General features: G+C 46.7%; 2 protein-coding genes across 2 annotated transcripts; one reads left to right on the forward strand and one right to left on the reverse strand.

Moving 5' to 3' along the window:
• The first annotated feature begins 1431 nt into the window (after positions 1-1431).
• Positions 1432-18008, forward strand: UBE2Z (ubiquitin conjugating enzyme E2 Z). Its single transcript, XM_036451439.2, has 7 exons — positions 1432-1876; positions 3688-3760; positions 5641-5828; positions 8056-8167; positions 9415-9527; positions 11242-11332; positions 14775-18008. The coding sequence occupies exons 1-7, from the start codon at positions 1554-1556 to the stop codon at positions 14943-14945; spliced, it is 1071 nt and encodes a 356-aa protein (XP_036307332.1). The 5' UTR covers positions 1432-1553; the 3' UTR covers positions 14946-18008.
• SNF8 (SNF8 subunit of ESCRT-II) lies at positions 17729-25544 on the reverse strand. Its single transcript, XM_036451440.2, has 8 exons — positions 25381-25544; positions 24988-25038; positions 23026-23164; positions 21912-22016; positions 21246-21318; positions 20191-20332; positions 19282-19356; positions 17729-18277 (listed from the first exon to the last, which is right to left on the reverse strand). Exons 1-8 carry the CDS (start codon positions 25432-25434, stop codon positions 18140-18142), a joined length of 777 nt encoding a protein of 258 aa, XP_036307333.1. The 5' UTR covers positions 25435-25544; the 3' UTR covers positions 17729-18139.
• Between the last annotated feature and the right edge of the window lie 322 nt (positions 25545-25866).

Below are 25866 nucleotides of genomic sequence, written 5' to 3' on the forward strand. Positions count from 1 at the left end.
GGCATGTGCCCTAACCAGGAATTAAACCAGCAACCAACTGAGCCGCACCAGCTAGGCCCATTAGTTGATTTTTGTATGTGCCCTTATCAGGGATTGAACCCGCAACCTTGGCACATCCAAACAATATTCTAACCAGCTGAGCTACCCAGCAAGGACCAAAATTGCACTTAAAAAAAAAAAATTTTGGCCATAGCCGTTTTGGCTCAGTGGATGGAGCGTTGGCCTGCAGACTACGTGATCCCAGGTTTCAGTCCAGTCAAGGGCACATGCCTGGGTTTTGGTCTGGATTCCCAGTAGGGGGCGTGCAGGAGGCAGCCAATGATCAATTATTCTCCACTGATGTTTCTATCGCTCCCTCTCCCTCTCTGAGATCAATAAAAATATATTTAAAAAATATCATCCAAAGTGAAGCTATTCTGTGGGCTTAAGTGTGAATATGCATGAGGGCACCCACATTAGTATGATTATTCATACACTTTACAGTAGAAGCGTCAATGTTTGGGTATTTGGTACTGCCCCAGGCCCTGCTGCTAAGTATTGCTCTAAATTCTGAAACACATCTGGCCTCAAGGCTTTCGGGACACGATTATGAGCTTGTGATCTTGCAAGGGAGAAAAGGGAAAGCTTTTTTTAGAAAGCTGTTTTTCTTAGTCCACAGTATTATTTTTCACCTTACATATATCAGGAAAGACCTGAGGAATCCTTCCAGGATAAACTCACTGCCCCTTGCTTGGTTCCTGTATCTTCAAGGGCTTGTGTGAAGAAAACAAAAAAACAAAACAAAAAAAACACCGAGCTTGGAGTCAGGAGGCCTGAATTTTCCCTTCACCAAGCTTCTCTAGGTCTGTTTCCTGATCCGTATGGCAACGCCTAGCAACAGTGCTGGCATTTCACAGTCTCTTCATAAATATATATCGAATACACACTAAAACGAGGTAGTTTTTTTAACTCGCAGTTCTGATTTCTTCCTTCCTCTCGGTCCTGGTGCAGGCAGGGGCAGTGGCAGCAGTGAGGGTGCAGAGAGGAAGGAGAAGTCCCAGGGCCTTTCGGACAGCGAGGGACCTGCACGAGGTATCATCCCAGTCTGTCCAGCGTCTCCCTGGCCCCCCGACCTCGGACACGTCTGAGGGCCGCTGTCCCTAAGCAGGGACGTGGCCCTCCCTCCCCCCCTCCCTCTCCTCCCCTCTCAGCATTGGAGAGAAACGTTAGAATTGGGCTGTCAGCCGCCCCGAGGCGCCCGGGGAGACAGACGCCTCGGGACCTCGCTCCTCACAGCGCGGCGCCCCTGCAGCCCAGAGCCCCGGCCCTCCCTCCGGCCCCGCCCCCGCCCGCCGTGGAGGACCGAGGGGGTGGACGCCTGGAGGACCGCGGTGGACGCTCTGGCCCGGCGCCTCTCGCTGGTAGCGGCGGTGGGCGGGGCCAGCGCCGCCGGGCTGTGGCCGCCGAGGGTGGGGACACTCTGGCCCGGCTCTCGGTGGTGCGGGCGCGGGAGGGAGCAGCGGCCGCTCTGGTCGGCGGACGTGCTGCCGAGCAGTCCCGGAAGCGAAGCAGCGATGGCGGAGAGTCCGACTGAGGAGGCGGCGACGGCGACGGCGGGCGCCGGGGCGGCAGGCCCCGGGGCGAGCGGCGTCGCCGGTGTCGTCGGCGTTAGCGGCGGCGGCGGCGGGTTCGGGCCGCCTTTCCTGCCGGATGTGTGGGCGGCGGCGGCGGCGGCGGGCGGGGCCGGGGGACCCGGGAGCGGCCTGGCTCCGCTGCCCGGGCTCCCGCCCTCGGCCGCTGCCCACGGGGCCGCGCTGCTCAGCCACTGGGACCCCACGCTCAGCTCCGATTGGGACAGCGAGCGAACCGCGCCGCAGTGTCTGCTCCGGATCAAGCGGTGAGCCGGGGCTTTCCGCCCCCAGCGCCGAGCTCCGGGCTCGACCTTCCCTGCCCCCATCCCTCCCGCCGCAGCTCCCCACCGCTCGCGCGCCTCCCCCGGCAGCCCGGCTGGGAGGCCCCCCTCTGGCCGGCCCGGGGCGTCGGGACCCGAGCCCCCTCTTCCTGGCCCCACGCGCACCGAACCCCTCTTTCCTTCCTTCCAGCGCCCAGGTCCGACCCCGCCCCTCGGCCACCTCCGGCGAGCCCTCCGTCTCCTCGCCGGAGCCTTCCCCCATCCCTCCTGCCCGAAACCCGACCCCTTCGCGCTTCAGTGACACCCCTCCCGCCCGCGCCCCGCCCCTCTTCCTCGCCCCCTTCCCCACCCCATCCTGGCTAGGTGCTCCTTGGAGTTCCCCCCCTTCCGGGTCCCCTGATCGTCCCTTCCCGAGCCCCGTTTGTAAAACACACACACACACACACACACACACACACACACACTATCGATTGCTTTCTTGGCCTCAGACCCGAGACCAGCCTTTGTTTTTATTCCGTTTCCTGAAACCCCCTCCGTAGAGTCCCTTCCCGCGTCCAGATCACTTCCCTCACATCCCCACCGTCTTCCCCGAACCGCTCCCACCCTCACACCTGTTCCAGGAACTCGGGCCTCCTCCCCCCAGTCTCACTCTGGCATGTAATATCCCGGTCAGGATGGTTCTTCCCTGTATTTTTTCCTATGGGTTATCTGGTTTACTTTTCTGAAGTAGCTGTACCAACTCAAACATAGGAACGAGGTTCTAAGTCCCCTCTGTGCTTGCTTCTTGGGTGACTGATCTTGATCATATCATGTGGCAGGTAATATTTTGCAAACATGCTTAGCGTGGAACCTATGGCATAGAAAAGGGCAATGCTTTTCGGCTGCCATTAATCCTGACACTTGGTTCCCGATGACCAGACTTTCTCTCCCCGCGCACCCAGTACAGTCCAACTAGGTGTTCAACTCCCCCCACTTTCCAAGTAGACTTTAATGGGAATTAAAGAGCACATTGTGTATAATAAAGAACCTGGCTTGACACGGGACACAGTTTTCCAATCCTGACATGCCTTGAATTCGGCCAGTCCTTACTTTCTCTGCTTGCACCTTTTCGTGTCCCTATGTATCCTGTAAGTCCCTAGCCTTTTCCCCGTTAGGCCCTTGCTTACAACTGATCCGTTCCGGTTTGTGAGAGAGGATGTAGTAGCCACTCCTTGTCATCCTGCAGATGAGAGGTTCTCAGCAGTTTCGGAGGGTCCCCTCCCAGCCTGAAGCGATTTCAGCCCTGTTACAATCCCCTGGGCAAGAGGATCAGCGCTCCCTGGCAGTTCACTTGCCAACAAAGGTCCACAGTGGTTTATGGAAATCATTTTTTAGGGAGGTTGATGGTGCCTTCCCAGTTAACTAAAAAAAGTTTTCATTTAAGATTCAGCCGGAGTACCTGAGAACCCCGGGGTGGGAGTGAATGAATTGCCATGTGGGAGGAAGTGAGAGTAAATGGGATGTGGCTTTTCCGGGGTGACATCTGATGCCATTGGGATCTCTGATTCCGCCCCCCCCTCCTCATCCTTCCCCTGAGGAAACAATGCCCCTTTGATAATAATTTGCTCTCTGTCTGCCTGACAAGTACTCAGCTGAGATTTCTCAGCCAACAAGACAGTGCAAACATTTATGGTACCAAGCACCACTTTCTCGAACCCTGGCCTCACTGAGGTGCTAACAGCTGTCCTGTTTAAGGGATTCCCCTTTTTCTCTTCTCTCCCTCACTCCCTCCCCCACCCCCTCTCGGTGTTATACAGGGATATCATGTCCATTTATAAGGAGCCGCCTCCGGGAATGTTCGTTGTACCTGATACTGTCGACATGACTAAGGTATGTGACTTGCTGGGAGTCGGGGTTTGTTGGGAAATGGGGCCCTGAAGTTGGAAGAGTCTAAAAGATTACCCATCTCACGTCTCTGATTGCATACAGAAGGAATCAAGCCCCCACGAGAGTAAATGGCCTCCCCCCGAGTACACAGGGAGGTGGAACAAAGCCTTGGGCAGGTGTCTTATTAGGGTGCCAGTAGGTCCTGCTTGGCTTGGAAAATCCTTTTACACCTCTTGTTCCAGCTTAACTATTCATAGAGCACTGTCTCATTCTCAGAAGTGCTCCAGTTTGGGTAAAAATTACGTGGTCACCCTACCATTGCACTACCCAACTCTTCTCCCACCCCACCACTCTTGGCCTTTAAGTAAGCTGCTATAAATCAGGTGCAGAGAAGGTTGGGGCTAGGGCAAGCTCAAGTGAACAGTGTTTGTAGCTAAAAGGCATTAGGCTCCTGCCCCTACTGGTTGCTTTTGAGTATCCCTCCCACCCAAATACCTTTCTTCTCTGGTCCTTCACACACGAAACACAAAAAGCCTAGTATGTAACGTCCGATTTCTCTGGCATAGATACACGGGCTTTGCTGTCATTGAGTGTTCTATCCTCAGAAGTGAATTTGCACTTAAACTGATGTTGGGAAGAAATCAGATTTCCTAAATCTCATGTTTAATGAAAAGTCAGAGTTTCAAATTTCTTAACAGCAGAAATTCAAATTTTGTATTGTTGGTATCTGTTATGATACCAACAATACAATTAACAAAATTTTTTCAATTTCTTTTTCAATTAACAAAATTTTTTGTGGTTAAAAATGTTTTTCCTGGAACATCTTGTCCTCAGTCAAGTATCATTATTAATATGCTAGTCCCTAGGTTCCCAGAATGGATGCCATGTTGATACCAGTTGAGCTTGCTATTCCAATGACTGAGGGCTAATAACCTAGGGTGCCACCAGAGCGAGATGAGGACTTACACTGAAGCATTGGATTGTAGGCCCTTCTTGCTGTTCAAATTCTGAGTCGACTCACATGCCTAAGAACCTTTGTAGAAGAAACATAACAGTTCAATAATCATGGCTGGAGGAAGAGAATTTAGTGAATTCTGTTTTAAGTGCTACTGCATTTTTCCTTTTTAATTAAAAAAAAAAAGTAACCTACAGTGTTGGGGAAAGCTCTGGGGATGGTCTAATGGCTCTTCAGTAGACCATGAGGTTTTCATATTTTTCTTAGTACCTTTGACACAGCTGGACGCTCCCTGAGCCACACCCTCTCCAGTGGGTTTGGTCCTCTGGAGAGGAAGTAGACACCTAGGCCTCCAGCACACCCCTCAGCTCTGCACCGGCACCGACGCCGGCACCCGTGTGGTGGCTTCCAGGCCCTTTCCTCTTTTCCATGCATCCCACCTCCCCTTCGTGCCACACAGATGGAGGGGGGAGTTGCATCATACGCATGTTAAACTTGGACAAATCCAAACACACATTCAGAAAAAAATACATATTTCTTAAAATACGTTAGGACAAGACTTTACAGATGCACATTATATTTTGCACATCGGTGTTCTATCCATTTGCTATACCTAACACTGGTCAGAGAAGTTCAAGCAAAAAAACAGGCTCTAAGGGAGTTTTAAGGATACTCCAGGATGATTTTGACTAGATTGGCTTTTCACCTTAGGCCCTACCTTTAGAATGTAACCCCTGAGTAAGATGCCACTCCACTGGGCCAAACATATTCATATGAGTGCGTACAGGCTGTTCATTCTGCATGGAGAGGATATGGACTGTGGCTCCCAGATGAAGGTCCTGCTTCCAGCACGGGTAGCAGGTGGAAGCCAGGAGGGGTTGGGATGGGACATCACCTCACGATTTTGAGATGGGGTTTTATTTTGCAGATTCATGCATTGATCACAGGCCCATTTGACACTCCTTATGAAGGGGGTTTCTTCCTGTTCGTGTTTCGGTGTCCGCCCGACTATCCCATCCACCCTCCTCGGGTCAAACTGATGACAACGGGCAATAACACAGTGAGGTTTAACCCCAACTTCTACCGCAATGGGAAAGTCTGCTTGAGTATTCTAGGGTAAGAGGAGACTTCTAAGTGGCCAAGTTGGTTGTTAGCAAATAATTACTCTAGGCCAGCCTTTATCAACCAGAGTTTCTCGCCTCAACTACAGAACACAGAAAACAATTGGAGTGACTTTCCTCAATTCTCCTTGTTCCAGATGCAAAAGAGAGAAGTTAACTCATTCCGTACAGTGGATGCCGTAGGGAAGTGGTTCTCCCTGAGCAGCACCAGCATCTGGGAATGTCGCCTTGCAGATTCTGGGGCCGCCCTAGACTTGCTGTATCAGAAACTCTAGGGCTGGGCCCAGCGTCTGTGTCTTCTCCGTCCTCCAGGCGATTCTGCTGCCCTCTCTGGCGTGAGAACCACTCCGTAGGGCATCAGGGCTTAATTCTCTCCCAAACAGGTTGAGAAAGGCTGCAGATCTGTGCCATTCAAGCTTGTGGGTGTCTTATTTTTGAGTCTTTCGTTGAGTGGCTTTGGAGGCGGTGCTGGTGGTGGTGGTAATTATAATATTTTAACAACTGAATGAAAAATGCCTGAGGTTGGAAATCACATCACATACAAAACACAGAAGTTTTAAGTACATTTCATTTCTGGGTGCAACTGAGATTTTGCTTCGTGTAGTTCTCATCCATTCCTTTTAATTGCATTAAGGGTTTGAAAATTCAGAATGGAAATGTCTTCTAATATATTCTGAATCGGTCTTTTTAGTGTGGTCTGAATTTCCCCGGGGCAGAGAGCAAGTGCAGGTTGAGAAAGTTACCCGTGCTGGTGACCCAGTTTCCTTTCTTCCTGTCCAATAACTTCCAGGGTTGTGTGTGGACAAGGTAGCTGACACAAACTGGAGACATGACGTATATATTTTTAATCTCTCAGACCTAGGGGGATATTTTATGATTGTGACAGTAAGGAAGTCCTGTAAAGGAGGTTGTCCTTAAAGAAAGCCCTTTATCTCACTGGGGTATAGAACTGTCTGCAGGTAGGATAGTGGCCTGTGTAACCCACAGTGGTAAAGAAATTTATTGCTTCTGTATAAAGTTTGTTCATGAAAGTGTTTTGTATTAAATTCTCTTTCATTAGACCAACATAAAACTATTTTGAGCAAACACCGGCTCACAGTAGAAATAGGGGAAGCAAGATGGTAGTGGGTAAAAGTGGCAGAAGTATGTTGGGTGGGAAAGAAGCTACCCAAGAATTGAAAATTTGCCACAAAGAATTGAAGTAGAACTTTCCCGGGATTATATTCACTTGTATCAGCCTCGTTTCTTTCCTCCCTACCTAGAAAAAAATGCTGGGCTGACTTACAAAAGAAATTTAATGAAAGTACCGTGTTGACTTGAATCCCTGAATATGTGACAGCCTAGCACAAAGTTGACAGTTTTGGGGGGAGCAGCTGAGAACAGACTGAGAGGTACTGGAGGGCGAGCTCTGACGTAGTTACTGTTTCAGATCGCTTCCTTGGGCTTTCCTCGAGTCCAGTGGGGAAGGAGAACTGACCAGCTAACTTGAAGAAGCAGTTTTGTGGCTCAGGTGCCGTCTTATCAATTACTAAAAAAATACCATTAATGTCCAGCCCGCCCTCTTCCACTGACTATTTGGTCAGATTTATGAAAGGGAGGAGTGGTTTGGTGTTTCTCTCCCATTCAGGTTGTTTGCCATATATTTTCAGGCCCTCCACAATATAGAAGTGCCCCTATTCTGCCTTCATGTCCTTGGCAGAATTTGTAATCCTCAGAGAATTTGACACTCCTTGGGGGCTTGATAGAGAACTGGACCCCTGATCATCAATCTCACCATGTGGCCTCTAACCACATGGCTTTGTCCCCTCTGTCCCTCTGTGCTCAACTTTTCTCTCCTAACTCCACCACACCCATAAGTAAGTAAGTTAAGCTCTCTGAGGTCCACAGAAGCTAATGTTTTTACTCCCTTTGGAGCTTTTTCTCACCTTATTTCTTTCATTCTGATTAACAGGACCTTTCCCAGCTACTGTTTCTTTCCTAACCCAAAGAAAATCCCTTCAAAGTTATCTTGCTAGCTTTAACCCTCTTTTGTCCCACTTGATAAGAGGATTAGGCAGTTGACTGATTTCCTGTGAAAGAGGGTGAGACAGAGGTTGGGAAAATCCAGAGTATTAATAGTGAAAGAAAGGTTGTGCTGCTAGGCCCCAGGGTACTTGTGTACTGGTCTTCCGCCCTCTCTCTGTGCCTCATCCCTCTTCCATTTCCTCTGATGTATTTTGCAGTACATGGACTGGCCCTGCCTGGAGCCCAGCCCAGAGCATCTCTTCTGTACTTATCTCCATCCAGTCCCTGATGACTGAGAACCCCTATCACAATGAGCCTGGCTTTGAGCAGGTAAGGCCAGGTGGGTCCAGCTCTGGGGTGTGGAATGTTGGGTTTTAAGAGATCTGAGAGGTCTATTCAAGGGTTTTGGGATTGTTGTTTTTAACTGGCTTAGCCTATGTATTCAACTTGTCACTTTAGGAGAAAAAAAGGAGCTGACATGTGTGCTTCTCATTAGTGAATTTTTTTTTCCTTGTAAGTTACAATAACACTCAAGGTATTTCCATTTGACTTGGATTAATCCACATGTGGAAGTCAGTGGAATCATTTGGAAATTAATTCTGGGCTTGCTTTGGGGGCTGTCTTACCCACTGTGTTCTTCTGCACGCCTCCATTCCTCATGTCCTCGTGAGGGGTTCTGTCATTACTGCTGCCAAGCCAGGCATTCTGTGGGAGTTAGGAAATTAGAGTTGACCCTTGAACAATCCACAGTTGAAAATTATGTACAGCCCTTGCTGGTTTGGCTCAGTGGATGGAGTATTGGCCTTCAGACTTAAGGGTCCTGGGTTCAATTCCGGTCAAGGTTTATGGGAGCATGCAGGAGACGGCTGATTAATTATATTCTCTCATCATTGATATTTCTATCTCTCCCTCTCCCTTCCTCTCTGAAATCAATATATATATATATATATATATATATATATTTTTTTTTTTTTTTTTTTTTTCAAAAAAAGGAAGAAAATTTGCATATAACTTTGACTATGATGGGCCCTTTGCATCAATCTATTCAACCAACTGTGGATTGAAAACAGTATTTTTTATTCATGGTTGGGAATGTGAAGATACTGTTTTTAATCAGCTGTTGGTTGAATACATGGATGTATTTACTGGGGAGAAATTCACATATAATCAGTAATGGTAGAATCCATACAGATATGTAAAAGAGTTAACCAGGAAGCATCCTGATATCTTACAGACTTTCTGGGCTGAGACTCCTACGTCATTTATGCATAACTGGTTATTTCTCACTAGTCCTTCCCTGGAGGCCTTTCACTTCAGGCTTTGGAAAATGTGATGGATCTAGTTTGATGCTTATAGATCACATGAGTCGTAACAGAAGATGGGTATTAGTATGCATTGGGAGGAGGTAAACAGTCTCAAAAATGAAGGCCTGGCTGCTCTGTAATGGGTTTGCCATACAGTGAAAAGATATTCCTTTGTTCAGTTGCTTAGGTCACATGCCCCATACTAACTCTGAAGTCTCTTCCCATTGGCTTTTCTCTTTGTACTTGGATTCTATGGTGTCTGTCACATTACAGGAGAGACATCCAGGAGACAGCAAAAATTACAATGAGTGTATTCGGCATGAGACCATCAGAGTGGCAGTCTGTGACATGATGGAAGGAAGGTGTCCCTGCCCTGAACCCTTACGGTATGTGTCTCAGGAGCTTGGAGCTTGTATTTCTTTTGGAGATTTACAATAGCTGGTTCAAACCTTTGATAACTTTTTTTTTCTCCAGTAAATATTTTTTATTTATTTATTTATTTATTTATTTATTTTTAATAAACCTTTATTGTTCATATTATTACAAAAGTTCCTCATTTTTCCCCCCCTCCGCCAGGTTCCCACCCCACCCTCTGCCCTTTCCCCACCCCCCATTGTCCTCATCCATAGGTGCAGTCTATGGTCAGTCTCTTCCCACACCCCCCTCTCCTCTTTTCCCTGAGAATCATCAGTCCACTCCCCTTCCATACCTCTGATTCTATTATATTCAACAGTTACTATTGTTCATCAGGTTTTTTAATTCCTTTGTGTTTTGTCTTGTTTTGTTTTGTTTTGTTTATTGGCTTCCAAAGGGGAACCTTTGATAACTTTTGAGGCAAAATCCAGTGTTGGGCAGCAGAGGGAGACAGAGAAGAAGCAAGTGGTTTAAAAACATGTGGTTCAAGAGGGTTCCCCAAGAGGAGTTGAGAGAGAGAGATTCTATGCTCTTGGATGCAGGAGCCTGATGCAGCGGGGGCCAGACATGGCGGGGATCTCCCTTTTCCACGTCCCGCACAGAAAGAGAGATGAACGAACCGGTTCTAAGTGGAGGTGGCCAGGGATTGAGAAATAATAGAAATAGAGCAGACACAGATTTTAAGCTGGGAGCTTGGAGGGCCATCATCCTGTCTGTTGGAGAGACAGGAAGAAGACAACGATGGCCCCTCCCAGTGCATTTATTTTATACCCCAATACCAGGAAGTTATCACTAACTTATTTGCATTCTTAAGTAGGCCCTAGCATGCCTGGTCCTGCCCCTGCCGACACCTGGGCTGATATGAAGGCCAAGCTGAGAACATGTCTACCATCTTGGGAAAACATGTTCCCAGGGCGTGGCTCTGCCTACGCCTTGAGTTCAGCTGACAATAATTAAGGAAAAGTGCCCATGTGCCTTCCCAGGCGGCCCTCTACCTGATGGAAAGATATAGTTTATGTCCTCAGGGAGTCTCCATTTTCGAGAATCTGGCCATATTAAAGACATAACTGAGCCGGGACCGGTTTGGCTCAGTGGATAGAGCGTCGGCCTGCGGACTGAAAGGTCCCGGGTTCGATTCCGAGCAAGGGCATGTACCTCAGTTGCAGGCACATCCCCAGTAGGGGGTGTGCAAGAGGCAGCTGATCGATGACTCTCTCTCATCGATGTTTCTAACTTTCTATCCCTCTCTCTTCATCTCTGTGAAAAATCAATAAAATATATTAAAAAAATAAAAATAAAAAATAAAGACATAACTGTCCTACAGCCAAAAGCGTTATAGAGCACGTCATAATAAACCTATATATCTTAATGTTCAACTTTATTTCTAAATGTTAAAACAAGAATAAAGTCAAGAGCAATGAAACAAACTTCCTTGGAAAATGTTGATTAAGAATTGGAATCAAGGATGGCCTATGGAAAACAAATGAAATTGAGCAAGACATAAGTTGAAGTTGGGATTGGAATGATTGGTATTAACAGTTACTCATTTTATAATCCTTAAGATTTAGAGAAATTAACCGTGAGCTTAGGAACTCTAGCTGTTTAATTTGGCCTTAAGCTTAGATAAGGAAGGGGTGACCCCTTGCCCCCTTGTTCCTAACTTAAGCTTCTCTGCTTGTTTTCCAGAGGAGTGATGGAGAAGTCCTTCCTGGAGTATTATGACTTCTATGAGGTGGCCTGCAAAGATCGCCTGCATCTTCAAGGCCAGACTATGCAGGTAATGAGGCGCCTGCTGTTGACTCCAGAGGCCTTCCAGCAGACTGTGTAAAATCCCCCCTCTAGAGGGACATCCACCCCTCTCATAGAACTCAGAGCCAAAAAGAACCTCGTTTAGTTGAGTAGCTGAGACTCAGAGAGGAGATTGACTTGCCTAAAGCCACATGGAGTTGGTTCGAATTTCCTAGCATAAACTAGGCACTCATGAGCAGAATATGAATGATGCTAGCCTAGAACTCTTCTTGGTCAGTAGTCTTTTCAAATCAAGAACACTCAGCTCTCAGAATCTTAAGAATTGTAAGGGTAGAGTCATTTATTGGATTCCATCCCTAGTCCAGAGGGGTGCTAAGAGAAAGAAGGCTTAGAGAAGTATTGTGTATATAGTGTTATATGTTGAGATTCCTATTACAAGATGGTAACCAATTATTCATTCTGTGCATATACTGGGGAAATGTGCTTCTGCTTCCAATAAGAGTATAGAACTTGCCCCAGCTGGTTTGGCTCAGTGGATAGAGTGTCGGCCTGTGGAGTGAAGGGTCCTGGGTTTGATTCTGGTTAAGGGCACAAGCTTGGGTTTCGGGCTCAACCCCCAGTAAGAGGGGAGGGGGAGGGGGCGGCGTGCAGAAGGCAGCCAATTAATGAGTCTCATCGTTGATGTTTCTCTCCCTCTGTTTTCCTCTCCCTGCCTTTCTAAAGTCAATTAAAAAATATATATATATATTTTTTATTTTTTATTTTTTTATTTATTTATTTTTAAGAATACAGAACTTAAGGCTTGTTTAAAGAAGAGATTCTTAGTCTGGCCAGTGGGGCTCATGGTTGAGGTTCAACCTATGAACCAGGAGATGACAGTTCGATCCAAGTCAGGGCACATGCCCTAGATGCAGGTTCTATCTCCAATGTGGGCTATGCAAGAGGCAGTCGAACAATGATCCTCCTCATCATTGATGTTTCTATCTCCCTCTTCCTCTCCCTTATTCTCTGAAATCAATAATAATTTTTTTTTTTTAAAGACGTTCTTATTAAACCAAATTGCAAATAGGCTTCAAAATAAACAGCCTGATTGGTAGAGTGTGAGAACCGATAGTATTGAAGGACTAGTTCTTGAGTCTTTTGGATCACTTACTGGTGATGTTACTTAGGAATATGGCGAGTTGGATAAATGACTAAGACCTCTTAAGGTTCTCTCCAGCTCTTCTTGGGTTCTTCTCCTGCCCCACCCCCTCCCACTTCCCACCCAGCACTAGCAGCAGCAGCAGTAAATGTCTTGTTCCCTCAGGTGCTACTTAAAAATGTTAGTTTCCCTATCCTTCCTTCAAGGACTGCACACCCACCTGACACATTTAATCTCAAAGGGTAAGGCCAGCTCAAGAGTATATCGAGCCTTGATTCCTAGTCAGAGCACATGCCCAGGTTTCCAGATGGATCCCCAATGGGTGTGCAGGAGGCAGCTGATCAATGTTTCTTTCTCATTGATGTTTTCTCTCTCCCTCTCCCATCCTGTCTCTCTAAAATCAATAAAAAATATTTATTTTAAAAAATATATTGAAGATGATGGGTGCTGTGGTTTGTTCCCCATCAGGAATTCTCATTGCTGGTACCCAGCAGCATTTCCAATATTGAGTCCATTAAGGAGAAATAACTCATGATGAGGACAAGAAAGGGGGCCTGGGAAGGACAGTGGGTAGAAATGGACTCATTGGCGAAAAAAGGAAGATCTGGCCTGGCTGGCGTGGCTCAGTGGATAGAGCCTGCAGACTGAAGGGTCCTGGGTTCGATTCCAGACAAGGGTGCAGGTTGCAGGCTTGATCCCCTGGTAGGGGGCATGCTGGAGGCAGCAGATCAGTGATTCTCATCATTGATGCTTCTATCTCTCCCTCTCTCTTCCCCTCTGAAATCAATAAGAGTATATTTTTTTTTAAAAGGAAGATTTAGAAATTGGTAGCTCCAGAGTAAGTGGATTTCAGTCTTTGGGGGAATATAACTTTTGTAAGTGTAAAATGTGCGCTGTAGTCCCAGAGACGGTGACTTCCGGCCCTTGTCCCTGATCATGAGGTTACTATGTGGGCAGAGTGTGGAAGAAGTTTATGTGGGTAACGAAGACAGATTGTGAGAAGTAAAAATCCTTGCCTTTTGTGACTGCCAAGGAAAGGAGTCTCCATTTATTTGAGCCTCAGCCATGCTACTTTAGGCTGCCATATTCCTTATGTAGCACCTTTAATTCTTTGTTTTGTTTTCATTCCTTTTTTTATATCCTTCATCCCAACTATTTATTTTTGGACTTGCAGGACAGTTAAGCCCTTTCTGTATGATGTTTGGAGATCTTTGATCTAGAATGACAAGGACTAGGATCAAGGCTAGTTGGCCCTGGAGTGGTGCCCAGAAACCTGGACAGGAATATGGTGATTGGTCCCTGGGAAAGAGTACAGGTGCTTATTTAGAAGTCAGAATTCTATACCTCACTGTGACCTTAGAAAACTAATTACCCTTTTTGAGTACAGTAAATCCTCATTTAATGTTAAGTTCTTGGAACAGCAGCAAAATAACCAAGTTTACCATCTATACTAATAAAAGGGTAATATGCTAATTAGACTGGGTCAATCAGCCATCTTCCTCTAGATGCCTGACTTCTTTCCAGACAAAGCAGTGGTGGTGGGGGCTGAGGCAGAGGCAGTTAGGGGCGATCAGGCCATCAGGGGAGGGCAGTTGGGGGCAAGATCAGACTGGCAGGGGAAAATAGTTAGGGGCGAGATCAGGCCAGCAGGGGAAGAGGGCAGTTAGGGGTGATAAGACAGGCAGGTGAGCAGTTAGGAGCCAGCTGTCCAACTGCTGGTTTAGGGATCAGGCTTAAGCCAGCAGTTGAACATCCCCCATGAAGTCCCCAATTGGAGAGGTACTGGCTGGGCTGAGGATAACCACATACATACATACACACACACACACACACACACACCGTCCCATGCACAAATTTCATGCACCAGGTCACTAGTAATTGATAAAAAGAAGAGTTACATTCCTAGGCATCAGTGTTGAACCAGAGTGATTTGAGGACCTATTCTATAGGCAGTGATGGATAATTTCCGCCTTGTATAGTTTTTGAGGTTAATTGGAAACACAGATACACTTTATTACAATCCTGGTCCTGTATTTTTCTCCCCATTTATCTTGCCTTTAGTGTCGCCTCTGTATATTGGCTTGTTTCTGAGGAATGCAAACACATTTGAATGTTGGCCAAAGCCAGACCTGTCTGGGGCAGTACATGTGCCATAATATTCCTGAACAAAGATTGTGTTGTCTGCTGTTCAGAACTGTCTGTGCTGTGCCCTCCTCTCTTCCTGTGATTCAGAAGTTGAGCATGCGTTTCACATGGGCCTGAAGCTGCTCTCGCGAGGGTGAGCCCCCAGACTTGCATCTTCCAACCCCTTGTCTCCTTTCCCCTGCAGGACCCTTTTGGAGAGAAGCGGGGCCACTTTGACTACCAGTCCCTCTTGATACGCCTGGGACTGATCCGTCAGAAAGTGCTGGAGAGGCTCCATAATGAAAACGCCGAAATGGACTCTGACAGCAGCTCGTCTGGGACAGAGACAGACCTGCATGGGAGCTTGAGGGTTTAGATCCTACTCCCTCTCCCTTCCCCCGCTCGAGAGTCCCAGCAAGTTCTTCCCCCACCCCAGGGACGGAGAGGCACTGTATCTCCCTCCAGCGTGACGTCATCCTGCAAGATGGCAAGAGCCAAGCAAGCTTGGATCTCCCAGGGTGTGGGAGTGGGGAGGCTGTTCCTGATCTGACTTCCCTGGCTCTCGAGCATCTGGGCTGTGTTCATCCCATATCAGGGGCCAAGGGACCTATGCAGGAGCACCTAGGGCGAGGGCCTCTGGCAAAAACAAAACAACCGACACACCTCTCCGAAGGGCCAGCTCCTTAGGGATAGTGGGGAGGCAGAAATTGCAATTCCAAGAGGTAGTGTGCCCAAACGATTATGGGATATTTGGAAGGGAGCTTGGGGTGGGGGGCTGTATGTGATACTTAAGCAGTCTGGGTGGTTGGTTGTCTGTCTGTCTTCAGTTTGAAGCAGGGCTTCCCCATGCCCTTTTCCTCCTTGCCTCTTTCCCCCCATTATTTTCCGTGGGCCAGCATAGTTCTGTTTTCCCTAATTTATAGTCACTGTTCTAGACAGACCAAAGAGAAGGAACAGTGGTGGAATCTAGGCTGCTGATCAGTGAGTTTTACTTAGCACCTGAGCACCTTTCTCTCCTCCCATCCCCTCTCCCATTTCTAGATGTAAGACAGAAGGTAAATGTGATGGGACTGAACCAAAGTTTTGGTAAAGCCTGCACAGGTACCATAGGAAACTGAAAGGACTATTTATTCCCAAAAATCATTGATTCAAAAAGTTCCCAATTCAGGCAGCTGCTGGATGTATGATAGAGCCACTATATAGAGTAGTCTCACAGATTTTCAGTACTAGTCACAATGAGGGTGTTTCTCCTGGAGGGGATGAGGGGGAGGCTGATGCTGATCCTGTTGTATTTTGTTTGGCTGTCCTTGTGTGCTCCCAACCCAGCCCATAGTCCCCCTTCCTCACGTCCAGGCCCAGGGACTAGTGGGGAGTAAGGGTAGCCAATGGCAGAGATTGGGGGTGGACTCTGGAAACTCCTGCCCTTCTCTCCCTTTGTCCCTTCCTCCCAGCTGCTGTTTGTCACTGGCTCTGATGGGTGTTTGCCTGGCTGTGTGCTTATCTGTATTTAGCTGCAGTGATCCTTTAGCTGGTTGGCTCAGAAAAATGTGCTTTAGGTGCCCTGATACTGGGCATCGAAGGAGTCCATATTTCCCATTTTTGAGGAGTTATCCTCATGCTTTCCAGATTCTTACTGTTATGGCTCCCAGTGGGTTATTGGTGACCCGCCTGACACGGCCCCAATCAGTATCCAGCCACATGTAAGAGAGGATATTGTATCTGCTCTTCCAGCTGCTATGGAGGCCTCTGCCTTGTGAATCGGGACTGCCCCAAGTGAGTTGGGAAGGGGGTTGGGCACAAAGGAGAATGTCCTACTTGGGAGGACAAGAAGCAAAGAAACTGGACAGGAAGTGGGTTTGGAGAACAGAAGTTTATCTTTGATATCTAAAGGGTAGTCTTTCTGTAAGGAGACTCAAAAGGCACCCTGCTTCCAATTTCCCTCTTCCATTTCCAGAGCTGGTACAGGGCTTAGAGGAATGCCCTTGGTCTGTCGGTCCAGTGTTGTCTGTCATCCATGTAAGTGTTCCCACTTTCAAGTGACAATCTTCTCCTTGGCCCTGTCATGGGCAGAGCATGTCTGGCATACTGGCCCGACTTTTACTCCCTAATCTTGAGTTGAGGAAATATATGCACAGGAGTCAAAGAGATGTCTTTATATCTGACTGTACATAAATGAAGTTTTTTTTTTCTTTTTGGTGCAATAAAGTGTTTGGCAGAAGGAGGAAGCGCCTATGGGTGTGGGAGGGCTTGTGTCAAGGAAGGATGGGATATGGACCACCACACATCTCACCTAGGTCAGGAAGGAAGTGTTCAGCGAATTGTCTGGAAGCTAAAACAAGTTACTTGGTGTGGATGGGAGCAGGACTGCTGGTCAAACTTCCATCAACCAGAAATAGGGTCTTTTTTCAAGGCTGTAGCTCTGGCAGTAAAGGAGAGGAAGCCATTGGAATCTGTTGCTTCCAGATATACCTGCTCAGAAACTGGGAGGTGAGCGTGTCCTACAGGAACAGAGCGCTGTAAAGATGGACTTGGGCTGTGTCCCCTCCTAAGGGAAGGGGCTCGTAGTGTGGATAATCCATCGGGTGGTTTTCTGTGCTAAGCCAACCTTAGGAGTTTAGCATTCAGACTGAAAACAACTGACTGGCCTTGCTCATCGCCACCCCTGCTTTTCTGGTGCAGAGGCTTTTCCTGTTCAGACCATTTGTGGGGGATGTCCTGCAGTGAGGGCCCAGGTTAGTGGGCCCGACTCTACTTTTAGCTTTGCTTCTTAAACTGGTGGTCCCTGGCAAATGACATTTCTTACCTGCAAAGTTAAGGATACCTATTTTTTTTGGAAGGTGGTAGTGAGGTGTATATAGAAATGGTCACAGGGTAGGGATTCAGTAAATTACTTCCTTTCCCACAACTAAGGCTGTAAGAACCTAGTGATCAGTCCCGGAGGAAAAGCTAGTAGGGAATTTGAGAAACATTACATTCACTATTAGTCAGTTCCCCTTAAGTCCCATTGTTTTCTTCCCTATAACCACCATTTAACATTAACCTCTCTTTCCTTCACACTCATTAAGAGGATGCTGGAAGAGTGAATAATTTACTAGTACGTTAGGATCTCATTTGAGATTAAAAAACAAAAAAAAACACACAAAAACATTTTATAAGGAGTAAGTTTGAACTAACAGAGGCTGTAATTCATGTCTCAGGGCTACAGAGACTAGACTGTCTAAGCCGGGAGACGGATGGCCTTCATTCTAGGCCCAGCTCTACATGGACTTGTCAGTGACCTGTGCAAGTCATCTTACGTGCTCGCTGTTCTGTTACTCAGGTTATCCTTCCTGGATAAATGAGGTTTTCTCCAATAAAGATGCAATGTGAAGGCACTTTAAAAAATAAAATAATGAGTGAAGAATATTGGGGGAAGAAAAAAAAAAAAACTTGGAACATATTTCTCTGTGTGTGTGGTATTTTTTTTTCTTTTTTTTTTCTTTTTTTAACAAAGTTGTCCAGGTTTTATTTACCCACAGATCCTCCCTCTTCTCCCTGCCTGCTGCTGAGCCCCCTTCCGCGCTCCCAGCGTCAGGGGAGGGCTTCTCTGGCCTCCTCAGCTGTAATCTCCTGGGAGTAGAGGTCAGTGAAGAGACCAGGCAGCCAGTAGTGGGCCTCCCCTGGGGCCTGCAGGTCCAGCCAGGCCAGCCCTTCCTTCAGCAGGTGTTCCTGGAGGGAAAAGGAAGAATCCTTTGAGAAAGGGGAGTTCCCACAAACAAAGGTAGAGAATCCCGTTTTATTCTGGCTTTAATGGGGTTTTCAAATTAAGCCTACACAAGTGCCTTCACACATTTACCCAACCAAACTGTATTGATGTTTGGCCTGAACCTTTGAGGTGTGAGAAATGCCAAGTCAACCTGTGCTGCTCTAAAAAAAGGCACAAACTACAGAAGTATTTGCATATGGCCTTGAGCTAATCACAGACTCCATTCCCTGAAGCAAAATGGAAATCACTATCTTCCAGTTAATTTACTGTGTAATGTGGGTAAACCTTTTTGGAGAACGTCATGCAAGGTCATTATTAGTATTTACAATGGACCCAATTCCTACAGCTGGAAATAGGCTGGAGATTAGTTTGCTCTGCCCAATATTAAACAGATGTGTATGTTATCTTTACAGATGTCTATGTTAACATTACAGATGAAGTTGTGTCAACAGGTTAATTGGATAAGAAAGAAGGTATTAAAAGCCTACATTTCCATGCTACTTCCTGTTTCACCACATCAATCTTTCATTAGTATTATACCATGAAATTTGTATATATAAAACTATAACTATATGCAACAGTATATAATTATAGATATATATGCAATAGTACATAACTTAGGTATGTAATTATCATAAGTGTTAGTAATTTCACTCTGAACGGTTACTTCAGTATAAACTATATTAACCATCTGACCAAGTTCTACCGGTCAGCACAGGGCAGGTGTTGATCCTCCAGCATTAGTGGCAGCCGGTTTTACACGTGTCGAGGTTAGAAGCCGCCTTTATGTGTTCTACCTTTCAGTGCCATCTTCAGTGAAATGCCAGGGTTACTTTCCGTGTGGCAGCAATAGCTTCAAGGCAAGAGGCCAGCAGATGAAGGCTGCACCTCCTGTCTGTGGTTCCTGACCACCCACTTCCTCCCATCTGGGGCCCACCTTTTCTGGGCCATTCCGAAAGTCACCTACCAGCACCTGCCGAGCTCGCTCTGTCTCCCATCTAAGACTGGCTTTGATATCGCTGACAGTCACGTAACCATTTTTCTGAAGGAAGGAGGAATGGGAATTTTTAGAACCCAGCCTTTGCCAGGGACAACTGATTTATCCTGACAGAAGGAGGAACTGTGGACACAGAAAGCCTAAGAGCATAGAAAAACAATGTTTAGAGGTCCCAGCAGAGGGAGGAAGAGGAAGGGAGGGGTGACAGGTAGGTTGAATGACTCAGTCTTAAAAAGTAGAGTCCCTGGCACTAAAACATTAATTTTTACTTTCTCAGCGAACTCTAGTGTGACAAGGGAAGATTCAGAATGATTAAGTGATTGGAAAAAGTAATAATCTAAAATATTTAAATATTCAGCCCCTGCCCATCTCACCCTACCTATTCTCCAATCAAGAAAAGCCCCTCCCTTATTAGGTTTGTTCTACATTGCAGAATTAAGAAGACTGAACATGTCTTCCTTTAATACATGATAACCATTTGGGGGAGGATGGCCTATGCTTAAAGCATGAGGAGGAACTGGATGGCAAACAAGATTTAAAAATTTGTTTTCAAGAATCCAGTGGATAGTTTTAAGACATCCAAGAATCTGTCTAACCCAAGGAAATACAGTTAGTTATTTGCATGTCTGTCTACTAGACTGTGAGCTCCCTGAGAGCAGGAACTATGTAGTACCCATTTTCATATGGCCACAGCCTAGCCCAGTGCGCTGCACAGTAGCTGCTCAATAAATGTCTGCTCAACAAGCACAGGTCTGAGTAGTACCTCCATTAGACAGTTTCAGCAAAAAGACTGAGTGATTGAGATCAAAGATGCTCCAGAATTCCCTCCTTACTCCCCCCCACATACACACATGCACACGCACATGTACACATCAGTACCTCTGCCAGCTGCAGCACCACGGTGTGATCCATGTTGAGCTCAGCTGGCACAGACTGAATGAGGTAAGTGCCGCTGACGGGGATGATGCCGAAGCCAGTGCCAAGTGCCTTTAGTTTCTTGATGGCTCTGATCAGGTCATCTCTAAGGTGAGGAAGAGCTGCTGAAAGACCGTTTGCAGAGCAAACCCAGCAACAGTGCAATTTCTCCTCTGCCCAGGGCAGAGCACCTTGAAAGAAGACTCCAAAGGCTGTACATTTAACTACTTCACTAAAAAGAGGATTCAAGGACACCAAACTGCATCTAAAGATGGTCAGGCTCCCCACTCAACAAACCAACTCAAATTAGAGAAAAAGAAAACCTGCACAGCAATGTGTAGCCCACATATTCAGCCAACATGCTAACAACCTTTTCTACCTTTTCTCAAACTGGAGTCACACCAGAGGCTGGGTGACCAGAACAATTTATACCCCATCTTCCAGCCCAATCCCCTTTCCCAAGCCTCTCTTGGTGCCTGCCACTCTACCTGATCTCAATCTCAAGAGTATATAAAGACCCAAGAATGTTTAAAAATATACATATGGCCAAAACCGGTTTGACGCAGTGGTAGAGCGTCGGTCTGCGGACTGAAAGGTCCCGGGTTCGATTCCAGTCAAGGGCATGTACATTGGTTGCGGGCACATCCCCAGTAGGAGTATGCAGGAGGCAGCTGGTCGATGTTTCTCTCTCATCGATGTTTCTCGCTCTCTAGCTCTCTCCCTTTCTCTGTAAAAAATCAATAAAATATATTTTTTAAAAAATAAAATATAAAAATATACATATGTATGCATAGGAAAAAACTTAGAAGAAAATATATCCAATGTTTAACAGTTGTATCTCTCAGTTGAGAAATAATGGTTTTGTGTGTTTTTTATCTCTATATTTTGAGTTTTCTGATCATAATGAGGAGTAAAATAATTCCTAAACTATTCTAGACATAGGACAGTAAGGAGGAAAGATATCCATCTGCTTTTTAAAGACCTTTCTATGCTCCAAGAGGTTGGAAGTTAAGACCTACTGGCTGACATCCTGGGCGAATTTGCCCCTTCCTTTTAGCACCTGTTGATGCAGTTCCTCCAGAGTTATCAGACCTATTGGAAAGGGGAGACAGAAAGCAGGGGAAGGGTTACCTTTAGAGCTAATAAAACAAACAAAGGCAGCAGCATCTTTGAAAAACTATAAATGCTATCTTCTCATCAATGCTGTCTTTTTATAACCAATGATTTATAACCAGTTTTTTAGGTTTTCTCTTTAACTTCAACACAGACCATTTAATGATCAGCTGACTCCTGAATACTCCCTACGAAGATAGAGCCTGCAACCAGGGCCTGTGCCTTGACTGGGAATCGAACCAGTGACCTGGTGCAGGGATGATGCTCGGCCAACTTAAGCCAGGGCTAAAGTCCCATTTTAGAGAACACAGACGCTTAGTTGGCATTATCATGCCCTACTTCCTACCTCCCTGCTATTTTCTGCGATGACTAGGGGCTAGACCTTCCTAGCCAAAGATCTTTGAAGAATAGAGACAATCCTTCAGGTAATTCCATTTGCCTTCCATGAAGCGGCTAAGATGCTTCTCAAGACCTTATTGGCCTGGAGATGGCAGGATGGGAAAGGTTCTTTTTCAAGGTTCATTCTCTCTCAGAAATCAGAAGCCCAGTCCTCAGAACCTCCCCACCCTCACCTCCATTGCGGTGCTTCAGGGCCAGGCACACTTCAATAATCTGGACGCCCAGTTCATAATAGAAGTCTCCCACACCGAGCATCTCAGACCAAAATCCTTTTCCAGCTAAAAGAAAGACAAAAGCCACGTATCCATTAGTTACATTTTTTCTTTCAAAGCTACCCTATGGGAAGTCTTCCCTGCAGCCTTAAGTCCTTCTGCTCCAGTGTTATGTAGGATCCTCGCACAATCTGACTCCTGAAACAGGCTCAGACAGTTGTAAAGGGTAGGCAATCTAAAAGGCATTTCTATTTGGCTGCTGATTCTGGCTCAAGATACCATAAAAAATGAATTTTCCTTTCCCAAAGTATGCAGTGAAACACAATGGGACATATGGTCTAGACAAGGCTCAGAGAAATACACAGACCTAGCATTCAAAAATCTATTGAAGACAGCCGAAGCCGGTTTGGCTCAGTGGTAGAGCGTTGGTCTGCGGACTGAAAGGTCCCAGGTTCAATTCCGGTCAAGGGCATGTACATTGGTTGCGAGCACATCCCCGGTGGGGGGTGTGCAGGAGGCAGCTGGTTGATGTTTCTCTCTCATAGACGTTTCTAGCTCTCTATCTCTCTCCCTTCCTCTCTGAAAAATCAATAAAATATATTTTAAAAAGTCTATTGAAGACAGTATTTTGAGTGAAAATGCAGATAACAGTTGTACTTAGAGCATTAATCCCATATATGTGAAGTTTATAAACGTGAAGGTGTCTAGAAAGATGTACCTTAACAGTACTTTATCTCTGAAAATATAGGACTGAGAAGACTTCTAATTTCTCCTTTTCTTTTTTCTCCTTTGTTGATTGTATGACCAAACATTATTTTCATTAAAACTAAATATTTTGTAATAAAGGGAAAAAATAGCCATAAAAATTTCCACTGTAGATCATTCAAAAAAAGAACACTGGCTCCTCAACCTGCATTCCAGCCTCTCCATCTTCCCCATCAAACTGGAAGACAACACTCCATCTCCCTGCAGTCCCCTCTAGAAGATGCCCCTGTACCAGCAGTGATAACAACTAGGTATCTTCTGTCCCTTGGGAATCCTAGGAGAACACAGACTCCTACAGACAGCTCCTTACAGGCCAGAGGATCCACCCCAATGGTGGCACACATATCCTGGAACTGCACCCGGAACTCAGGATTCTTCCGGATTTCTTGCTTGTGTTTGCTGGCAAATTCTTCCAGGTTGGTCTTGAACATGTCCAATTGCTTTGACATCTGTAAGATGGACAAGGGGGAGGATAAGGTTAGCACCCCTAGGTGAAAATCAGATGTCAGCCGAAACCGGTTTGGCTCAGTGATAGAGTGTCGGTCTGCGGACTGAAAGGTCCCAGGTTTGATTCCGGTCAGGGGCATGTACGTAGGTTGAGGGCACATCCCTGGCGGGGGGTGTGCAGGAGGCAGCTGGTCGATGTTTCTCTCTCATCGACATTTCTAGCTCTCTATCTCTCCCCCTTCCTCTCTGTAAAACATCAATAAAATATATTAAAAAAGAAAAAGAAAATCAGATGTCAAAAATAGGTCCTGGCCCAGTGCAAAGCAGTGCCAACACTGAAGTAAGCTACGTCCTCAGGCCTGCCATTATGCTGTTTTCTGTTCCCTTTCTTTTGATCCCTGCCTCTCCCTCACAGTCCTGTTATCCGTAGAAATGAGATGCAGTAATGTTTCCTTATTTCTAAAATATACATTTTTTTTCCTGTTCTAAAGTCAAGATGCATCTAACAATCAATGTGCATATCTAATGTGGTACTTTCCCCCCCTAGGAAAATTGTTATTAAATTGAAGATGAATCTAATGATTCATTTTGTCTTCAAAATGAGGGACTGCAGCATGCATGTGACGGGAAATCTTCACCACTGAAAGCAAGGCTGGATAGGAGAAAGGAAACCTGGTATGAATTAGGTGTTGCAGTTGCAGTGTTTTTCTAATCTGAGTCATGGACCTCCTTGGGGATCAATTCCAGATAAAGAATCCTGACTGAGGGCTGTGGCTCTTCCAGATTACATTCCAAAGTTAAATACAAACATTTGGGGGGTTTTGGACGTCTTGTTTGTATTACTCCTTCTCACAAAGCCTCTCTTCTACCCCACCAAGAGTTCTGTCTGGCCCAATCTCTCTTCACTTGATGCACATGAGAAACTTACACACTATTTAGTCATCATTTCCGGTTGTTTCCTGCATGCCATCTCCCAGTGAGAGCTTTTGAAAAGCATAGCCTGTGCCTACTATCTTTACTCAGTTCAAGGGCCGATTTCTCTGCTTAACAGCTTTCTTCTCTTCTTCACCAGTTACAATAACTGAGTAAACTCAGGGCCAGCACAGAAAAGGGAAGTACTGGTAATTAGAAAAGGAAACTGCAGGAGCACATCCATCACTCGTACACACTTCTGGTATGTACCTAGACATGATTTTCGTGGTGTTGTTTGCCATAGAGTAGGCAATATTTTCATGTTATTCTTAGGAATTTAAGGTTTTTTTTTAACATATGGTTATTGATTTCTGAGAAGAAGAACTAAGCCCAAAACCTGGGCATATGCCTGGACCGGGAATCAAACCGTGACCTCCTGGTTCATAGGTTGAAGCTCAACCCCCGATCCACCAAAAAGATAAAGAATCCCTATTCTTAGGAATTTAAAGTCTTAGGAATTTAAAGTAAAAACTCCAAAAGACCGTGAAGTCAAACAGCATGACTACTTACTACCCATGTAACCTTGGATAAATTACGAAATACTACAGGGTCCTCCATTTCACACTCGGAAGAACAATGCTCCTTCCTGGCAGGATTGTCAGGATGAACGAACAAGGCAGTCTATGTAAAGAAAACGAACACATGCCTGGGAGGCTGTGAGCACGTCATCACTCAAAGATGTCAACTATCATTATTCTTAGCAAGCCACCTAACAGATCTGAGGAGCTCAGAAATCAGGACTTGCCAAATATCCTATTTTTAACTCAACCCAAACAATCTAGTTTAAACCAGATGTGTCCTGTCCAGCCTTGGGAGGTCTCCCTTCCTACCCAGAGCCTTCCAAGCGACTCACCTGGGCCAGCTGGTCCTCAGCCAGGACAGTCCCTCGCTCCTTGTACTTGGCCTGTCAGACAAAGAGACTGGCATCAGTTGAGAGAGGGGGCGCTGGGGGCACCCACTCAGACTGCCTCGGCTGAAAAGAAGGTCTCTCTTAACTGTTTTTTTTAGGAAGAGGGATGAGGAAGTAGAATGGACGAATGCCTATAGTAAAATTTGGGGAAGTGGGGGAAAGGGTTGGTCGATTTGGGGGTGCTGACATTCCAATCTACCGGAAGCCAGAGAACCGGGGACCCCAGAAGCCCGGTCAGATGGATGGGAGGCAGCTGGAGGATGCAGAGCTCTCCGCCCCAGAGACTCCAGCTTCCCGCCGACAGAGATGGCTGCGGGTCGGCCTTCTCCCCCTCACCTCAGCTAGCTTCTTCTTGGCGATGGCGCCGGCACCCACCCCGCGGCGGTGCATCCCGCCGTGGGGCCGCGGGCCACCCCGCCGCCGGGACCCCGGGTGTGCACTTCCCGGGATCCGCCGCCCGCTCCCCGACGCGGAAGCGCGGTCCTGACGTCATCTGCGCGCGCCGGAAGCCGCGCGCCGACTTCCTTCCGGGCCCCGCTCTTCCTTGGTGGCCAGGTCCGCTGAGCTGACGCCGGCGGGGAGGCACGGAGCCCGCATACCGGCAAAGTCCCTGCGTTCCTCACCCATGAGGACGTCGCGGACTCTCTCCTCTTCCCATGACTGCCCCTCCATCCCCGCCCCAGGCACCGTGCTCACTGGCCGCCTGCTGGGTTCTTGGACAACGAGGGCTCCATATGGAACCTACCAGAATCCGTTCTAGACCCGAGGGCCTGCCCCGGGAGAGTCACATGAGTTCTGCCCGGCGAAGGCCTTGCAGTTAAG

Source organism: Pipistrellus kuhlii, unplaced genomic scaffold (genome assembly GCF_014108245.1).
Source record: "Pipistrellus kuhlii isolate mPipKuh1 unplaced genomic scaffold, mPipKuh1.p scaffold_m20_p_22, whole genome shotgun sequence".
Taxonomy (NCBI): Eukaryota; Metazoa; Chordata; class Mammalia; order Chiroptera; family Vespertilionidae; genus Pipistrellus; species Pipistrellus kuhlii.